Source organism: Panthera tigris, chromosome A1, assembly GCF_018350195.1.
Source record: "Panthera tigris isolate Pti1 chromosome A1, P.tigris_Pti1_mat1.1, whole genome shotgun sequence".
NCBI classification, from domain to species: Eukaryota; Metazoa; Chordata; class Mammalia; order Carnivora; family Felidae; genus Panthera; species Panthera tigris.
This window is the reverse complement of record NC_056660.1, coordinates 167678921-167687482: the sequence shown is the minus strand read 5'-3', so window position 1 is coordinate 167687482 and position 8562 is coordinate 167678921. Positions and strand designations below refer to the sequence as shown.

The 8562-nt window shown below is 46.4% G+C and overlaps 1 protein-coding gene across 3 annotated transcripts in view; it reads left to right on the top strand.

Annotated features, from left to right (window-relative positions):
- The first annotated feature begins 3331 nt into the window (after nucleotides 1-3331).
- FBXL17 (F-box and leucine rich repeat protein 17) overlaps nucleotides 3332-8562 on the top strand; it is a 492553-nt gene continuing 487322 nt past the window's right edge. For all 3 annotated transcript variants that reach the window (XM_042990905.1, XM_007094101.2, XM_042990906.1), the window contains exon 1: nucleotides 3332-4703. In XM_042990905.1, coding sequence (XP_042846839.1) covers nucleotides 3723-4703 — 981 coding nt within the window. In that variant the 5' untranslated portion in view covers nucleotides 3332-3722. The remainder of the gene's footprint in view (nucleotides 4704-8562) is intronic.

Here is an 8562-nt window from a genome sequence, read left to right as displayed (position 1 = left end):
AAGAAAATAGAATTAGGGTAAAAGAAAAGATTAAAGGAGGGAGTAATTCAGTTTTAATGGGATATAACTGACATATAGCACTATAAATTCAGAGTGTGTGCATCAAGAGGGAGTAATTTTAGGTAGGGTGGTGACCTTTGATTATAACAAATGTTAATGACCCTCAGCCAATGTCAGCAGGAATACACCCATAGTCAAACCAAGTTGGGTTTATTGACTTGTCACAAGGACAAAGTATAACAAGAGAAACTGTGGAGAATCTCAGTAAAAAGGTGTTGTAAAAGATATATTATAACTGGGCTTGTGTTAGGTGATTCTAGAAAGGTTCAAGGCTTTCCTCTGGATTGGCTGCTATCAGGAAGCAGAGGTAATTCTATGATGGAATATTTTAATAACTGTTTTCTAGTAGGAAGAATAGAGCAAGGTTAGGTTGTAATAGGTCAAGAAACAGGTCATTTATATTAACCAGAAATGCTTGGTCATTTTTGTGGTTTGAAGAATGTTCTTGTATTTGCTTTGTTTAGACAGAATTATAGAGGAGACTTTTTTTTTTTAATTTATTTTTAGTTTTAGAGAGGTCATCATAGAGCCTGACATGGGGCTTGAACTCACAAACTGTAAGATCATGACCTAAGTCAAAGTCAGATGCTTAACCAATTGAGCCATCCAGGAGGGGTCTTATATTGGGCCTGTCTATTATGGTTACAGAGTGGCCATGACTGATATTGATGTTTTGTAAGAGATTGTTTACGTTCAACAGAACACTCAGACCTAGCTGAGAATGCCAGAGACACCAAGGCCTAGCTAAGAGTTCCAAGCCAGCTTCTGGTTGTTCAGAAGCTGCTTTTATTTTTCTAACAAAACCATCAAGTGTTATAATTGTTTCTAAGTTGCTACTTACAACTCTTACTCATAACTGTTTCCTGAATATTTATCAGTGTTATTATTTAGGATACTTAGTTCTAAAACTCATCACAGCTCTGATGACCACAGCAGTAGCTTACTTAATCATTACTAAAATACACAAGATTGCTACATGCTGTGGTAAAGAGAAAAACAGCCACCTGTTTGTGGTTGAATGCCTCTGGAATTGGAAGAATTAGTTCTGTGAATTTCAGAAACCCTTTCAACAATTTCAGTCACTTGCCTCATATTCTGAAAGCTAAGAAGTTGGAGTTAGATTATATGTGCAGTTCTGATAGATCTGCATGGTGTCAAGCTGGGTATTGATCACGTGGGGAGCTTGTTAAAATCAGGTAGCGATTTGAGGGCCCCAACTCAAGAATCTGATTTAGCCTAAGTTTGGGACATTTATCCATGTTTTTTTTTTTTTTTTCTTTCTTTTTAATTACTGAGTAATATTCCATCAAATTAGTGTACCAGCTTATTTACCCATTCTCTACTGATGGACATCTGGGTTGTTTACAGATTTTGCTGATCATGAATAAAACTGCTATGAATATTTTTGTGCAGGTCTTTTTGTGCATATAGGCTTTTATATTTGAGTAAATACGGGAGTGGAATTGTTATGTCATAGTGCATGTTTAATTAATAGGAAACTAATGGGTCCATAATCTTGACATTAAGTAATAAGAAGATTTAGAACATCAACTTTTGTTCAGAGTGCAGCTTGGTAGAGATCACAAAGGACCTGTTGTTACAAGGCCTCAGGCAACCCCTGTCACCTCTTAATTCTCCTCCTCAGTATTGGACCTTTGGAGCCAGAGAAGATTCCTATACAGTTCCAGAGGGATGAAAGCTGTGTGTATAACATCTGCAGAAACGTAGTTTGGGCAGTGCCTTCTGATAGTGAGTGATACGTAAAAACCCTCCAACAAGTATTTGCCTCTAGGTTCCCAGGGATTCTACCTGGCTGTGATCAAGCTCAGAAATGGAGATCCCTGAGTGCTGGAAGGTCTAAAATAAAAGTCATTCTTGACAAAGAAGCCGTTATTAGCAAAGGTTGGATGGTATGTTTGAGCAAAGGCTGGGGGAGGTTGGCCACAGGGGTGGGAGTCACACAGACTCAGACAATGGTCTCTACACTGATTGGCCTTGAATCTTGAAATAATTGCTTCCTCAGTTTTCTCAAGTTATCCTTAGCAGCTTTTAAAAACACCTGCCACTTTGCCTCCACTCTTCAGCAGGTAAGCAGGCTCCACTTAAAGGAAAATAGAGACTATGTGACAGGAACTTTCTCACTTTCATATCTCCCTATCTGTAGCCATTTTTTATGTATCTTTCCCTATTCCTCCCAATCAGTGAAGACGATACTCCTCCTAAGATACTCTGCCATTCCACCATCTCAGGGGCCTTGCTGGCTTATCTCCTCCCTTACACTGACGCATTCCCATCATTTAAGCCTTTTCGAATTTGTCCCTCGTGAAACCTAACCTTCTCTCAATACTAGGTACTGCTCTGATCATTGTCCTACTTCTTGGATCCCATTACACTCAAACCTTGTAAATGGCTGTCTGCAAAGCCTATTCCCTCTTTCTCTTAGGGATCATCAAGGTCCGTTCAGAACCCTTTATTCTATAGTAGGCACTGCACAATCATTTTCAAGGTATACCATGGGTGGTCGATGGGACTCCAGGAGTGCAGACGATAGTAGCACTCTGTAGCTTGTAGTCTGTAGCTTGTAGTCTGGGATGCCGGATGACTCACTCGGTTGGGAAACTTTGTATCTTTTTGGCGTGCAAAGGTAACGTGATCTACGCTTTCACTTTGAAATAAAGTTATGAACTCTGCAGTTGGCCACAAGCAACAAGTATAAACACAAGTGAAATACACAGCGGTTGCGGCACCACTAATTAGCCACTCACGTGAGAACACAGGGGCACACCACCCAAGGGCCACGCATCTAGTACTGCACCGGAGAGGCTACCAGGGAGCCAAGTGGGTTTCCGGCGGAACCCTGTTTACAGCTCCTTAGTGGTCTCGGTATCCGAGTCTGGGGGAGGGGGTGAGGGGAAGAGCGCAGCGGCTCCCGGCCAATGGCAGTTCTTGAACTTACACCTACAGACGTCAGCAAACGGATGTCACACAGCTGGCTCGGAAGCGTCTCCTCCCGCCTCAGAAAAGAGGCGTGGGCCCAGCGGCCTCCGCGAAACCTTGGGCGAGGGAGGGAGGGGCGCGCGCCGCTCCCCGAGAACCCCGCGCGCAAGCCGCTCCGCTTCTTCCCAGCAGTCCCTGCCTAGCGGCCGTCCCCGGTGAGCAGCCGGGCGCCCGCGCGCCCGCCCCGAGCGCGCCGCCGCCGCCGCCAGCTCCGCCCCCTCCTCGAGCGGGCCGCGCGCTCCTGCGGCTCGGAGCAGTGTCGCGGGCGCGCGCGCCGCCGGCGGAGCCGCAGTTAAAATGGTCCGAGCGGGACCTCGCGTTCCCCCCGCCGCCGCACTGACTGACTGAGCCGGCGAACCAGGCTTGGACTGGTCGCCCAGCCGGCAGGCTCGCTCTATCCGTCGCGTCCCCAAACCTCGCGCCCATCGTTCTCCCGGCTTCCCGGGGCAAAGCATGTAGCCCCCGTCGGGCGCCCGGGCGGCCCGCAGCTGACGCCCACCCCCCACCGTCGCGTGTGTGCCCGTGTGTGCGTGTGTGTGCGCAGGGCGGGCGACCCCGCAGCGGGCCTGAGGCCGAGCCAGAGAGCGGCCTGCCCCGCTGCCGGAGCTCGCCTTTCGGGGCCTCCTTACTTCCCTGTCCCGGTCCCCCTCCTCGGGGCCTTCTATATGGGCCACCTTCTCTCGAAGGAGCCGCGTAACCGCCCGAACCAGAAGAGGCCTCGCTGTTGCAGCTGGTGCCGCCGCCGCCGCCCTCTCCTCAGGCTGCCCCGCCGGACCCCGGCCAAGGCGCCCCCCCAGCCGGCGGCGCCCCGGAGCCGGGACTGCTTCTTCCGCGGGCCCTGCATGCTCTGCTTCATCGTGCACAGCCCCGGCGCGCCCGCCCCCGCCGGCCCAGAGGAGGAGCCGCCGCTCTCGCCGCCGCCGCGGGACGGGGCCTACGCCGCGGCCGCCTCCTCGCAGCACCTGGCGCGGCGCTACGCGGCCCTGGCTGCCGAGGACTGCGCTGCCGCCGCCCGCCGCTTCCTGCTATCCTCTGCCGCTGCCGCCGCCGCCGCCGCCGCCTCGGCCTCGTCGCCCGCCTCCTGCTGCAAAGAGCTGGGGCTGGCCGCGGCCGCCGCCTGGGAGCAGCAGGGCCGGAGCCTCTTCTTGGCCAGCGTGGGGCCCGTGCGCTTCCTGGGGCCGCCCGCTGCCGTGCAACTCTTCCGGGGGCCGCCGCCGCCGGCCGAGCCCCCTACGCCCCCAGAGATGGTGTGTAAGCGGAAGGGGGCCGGGGTCCCCGCCTGTACCCCGTGTAAGCAGCCCCGCTGCGGCGGTGGGGGCTGCGGCGGCGGCGGCGGCGGTGGCGGGCCTGCCGGGGGAGGCGCCTCGCCGCCGCGGCCCCCCGACGCCGGCTGCTGCCAGGGCCCCGAGCAGCCACCGCAGCCTCTCTGCCCCCCGTCCTCCTCTCCCACTTCCGAAGGTACCCCCACAGAGGCCGGCGGGGACGCCGTCCGAGCGGGGGGCACCGCCCCCTCGCCCGCCCAGCAGCAGCGTGAATGCGGCGACGCGGACTGTCAGGAGCCCCCCGAAAACCCCTGCGACTGTCACAGGGATCCACCCCCCGAAACCCCAGACATCAACCAGCTGCCGCCATCCATCCTGCTCAAGGTGGGTCTGGGCGAGTGGCGCAGGGATGCGTGCTTTCCCCCAACCCCGGCCCCCGCCTCGGAGGTTTTCTCTCTCCTCCCCCTGAGCGTGGAGGAGGGGGTTCCCTGATAGCCAGAGAAGTCCGAAGGGGAGATCGGAAAGCCAATGGGGAAGATGCTTGTGGCCTGCTCTTTTGAAGTAGAAAAACTTGGAGTCTCGTCAGTGGTTTTTAATAGTTTGGGTTTGTTACAACAATTCAGGATTCATCTGTTATTCCCAGTGGTTTAGAAATTATTCGTAGATGTTCTGCGAAATATTTATCGCTTGAAGCAATTTACATTTACTGGTAAAGACTTCGTATATTAGTTTTTGACAGTATTCAAACCGTACTTTCCGATTCGGTAGCTAACTAGTTGAGGTCAGTTACGATGACCTTTAATTGAACATTTACTATGGTCAGGCAGTATGCCAGAGCTTTATATGCATACCTCATTTAATCCTCCAATTAACACTATGAAATATTAACCGCACTTTATACACGAAGACACTGATACTGCAAAATAGTAACTCAGGCAGAGGTGGTCTTTGCTTTGTGGAGCTTAGAGTCTAGCGAGGCTTGAAGAGCTTGACTTGTCCAAGGTCACACACACAAAGTAAGGGCACATCTGGGGGAATTTAGGCCTTTTGGACTTGAAAACCCTGTGATTTATTCTATGTTTTGTTGCATTCCTACATTTTAACCCTTGTATAGAAGCATACAGTTTGCCAGAAAGTAGAGACAAATGTATTTTTCATGGGGGAATGGGTGAGTGGAGAAGAGGTGGGTGTCCTCTGGGAGACTACAGGACACTTTCAACTACTAAGTTAAATTTGCACTTTTGTTAATGCTAGTTGAGAAATTTAAGTGACAAAGTTAGTTTTAAGTTACTGCTAGCAAGTTATTTTTTCCTCATTTCCCAGCCCCTTCCTGGAACTTAATAAATATAAACCTCCTTTTTCACTGTGGGTGATATTTAAGACTAAGATATTTAAGATACTTAGTCAAAAATAACCTAGATAAGAATTTGGCGACTTTTATTGTTACTGAAGTAACTGTCTTCAGTTACAGTGTTACTGCCACCAATATACTTTTCTGATTAGACCTTTTGAACGTTTATAATCCTGTGCGTTAAGATTTGTTTTACTGTAATGTTCTTGTAACTGATACAGCAAAAGAATGGGAAAGCATAACCTGTTCTTGAGTCAAAATGTAATGATTTAACTCTTAAGGAGTTGTAGTTGTTGGAGGAGTAATTGCCTCCTCTGTGTTCAGGGTGTGCATTTTAGGGCAGAGCGAACTTTCTTGAGTCCTTTTAAATCAGTAATGACAAAATATCAACAAATATTTGGTATAGAAGTTTGATTACTCTTGTTTCTTGCTCAGTAAGACTGTTTAAAAGCAAACCAAAACAAAACCCAGGTACTTTCTACCCAAATCATAATTTCAGGAGGTAGAGAACATTTTAATTAAAAAAAAAAAAAGTACATGATCTCATAATAAAGAAAATTTGTAAAGAATAAATTTTGCTAGAATAGAATATCTACAAAAAACATTTTTTTTCATATTTTTTTGTGGACTGTTGAGAACTTGGTCTAAGGGATATTTGAGAATTTTACCTACTGGATTTGCCTTAGACATGTTGGGTAGATTTCCTTGTTAATAGAAACGTGAATAAAGATTCTTCGTGTGGATCTCATGGTCTTAGCGGTATTCGGCACAAAGGAAGTTGGGACTGTTGAAATATTGGAAATAGAGGTTTTCAGTGTTTACTAATCCATTCCAACTTTTAGGGATAAGGCTTTTGGGAGCAGAGGCTCTGTCAACATATATTTTGTTTCTTGCTCTATCTCCTTCCCTAAGTGCAGTGGCTGGTGTGAAGTAGCTCTTAGTAAATATTTATGCACAAATGAATGGACAGGTGTTCAGGATGTCTAGGCTGATACTGTGGGTGACTGTGCCATGCCACTAAGCAGTCTCTAAGAAATGTTTATGTCCTGATTTGAGTTGTTTTGAGTCTCAATAAAAGCCATGTGATGGTGAAAAGGTTTTGGCTCTATTTCTGGTAAGAACTGGAGGTGTTTGGCCTGGAGAAAAGAAGACTTTGGGAGCTGTTACAATGTTTTATAGTACAAGAAGAATTGTTGGGTAGAGAAGTACAAATCCATCACCTCTATTGGAAACATTCTTAGAAAGCATGCCCTTCTTCCCTAATAGGGGGTCAGTAGCCTTTATGATTGTATTGCTGTATCTTTATACCAGAAGTTACTATAGTTGTAAAGGGGATGTGGAGGAGGGAGAGTTTGGGAGAGAAATGTAAGGAAATGTGATTTAAAGGTTGTTTTTAAGGGATTGTTTCCAGGTAAAAGTTTCTCCGGGCAAACAGCAAAAGAGAAACACTAAATTTTTTTTATGGTGCTTCATAGGGCGGATTTTTGGCTCCATATCAACAAGATTTTCTTTTTAAATTTTATTTTTATGTAACTTGCCTTAAAATATTAACACAGGTAAGGCAAAAGTTTGCTTAGGTGCACCCCTACCCTCCCATCTAGTTTCCTATCCAGAGGTAACTGACCACTCTTACCAGTTTAGATTGTTCTTCTAGAACTGCTTCTAGAACAGTAGCTTAAAGTAGTTAAAATGAAATCAGATTTAAAATTTAGTTTCTCAGTCACAATTGCCATACTGGACTGTACAGATCAGAACATTTCATCATTGAAGAAAGACCTGTGTAAGCCTTCATAGGTGTTTTGTTTTGTTTTGTTGTTAATAAATGGCACTGAATTGTGCATGCTCTGCTTTTTTTCTTTTTGTTAACAGTATGGTTTGGAAGTCTTTCTTTCCTAGTGAGCAGTGTATATGATTTCTTTTATTGTTTTCTTTTTTTTTAAAGTTTATTTTACTTATTTATTTTTTTAAGATTTATTTATTTTGAGAAAGAGTATGAGCAGGGGAGGGAGAGACCATCTCAAGCAGTGTTTGAGCTATTGGCACAGAGCCTGATGCTGGGCTCAAACTTAGAAACTGTGAGATTTTGACCTGAGTGGAAACCAAGAGTCGGATGCTTATCTGACTGAGCCACTCAGGTGCCCCTAAAGTTTAAGTAATCTCTACACCCAGCCTGAGGCTCAGATTCAAAACCCTGAGATCAACAGCCATATACTCCATTGACTGAGCCAGCCAGGTACCCTTTCATTATTTTTAACTGCTGCATAGTATTCCATACTGTTATACTGTATTTCTCTACTATTGAATGTTTCCAACTTACTGCCCCTGCAAAAAATGTTAATACATGTTTTCTGTGCACATAGAGTCCTTTTTTTTTTTTAAGGTAGCTTTCAAGAAGTGAAATTTTAGGATTGAAGAATGTATATATTTGGAATTAAAAAGTCCTTTCTAACAATAAGAACTGTGTGAAAATGTCCTGAAATAGTGAGCCTCACCGAAAATCATAATTACGTAATTTCAGAACAGAAAGGGGTCTTTGAGATCATCTGGTTACTCCCCACTTCTGCATGTAAAAACAGGCATGGAGAAGTGAAATGGCTTCCCCAAGACATTTTAGATAATGAAAGGCAGACACTGGGCTGGAACCCCTCTCACTGTGTCCAGGTCTAGAGATATTTTCAGTATATTGTGAAAGAGGGTCTGAGTAATCTTTCAGAGATTTTTATGAAAGAGATTCCTGAATTGGGGATGGCAGGGAGGAGCTTACACCAGAAGACTGTAAGCTCTTATGAGTCAGAGGCTAATTTTATAATTGGGTCTGTAGGGTTGAATTGTGGCCTGTAAATATAAGCAATTTGAGAAGTAGGGAATGACTCTTGAAAGGTCAACTGTGGG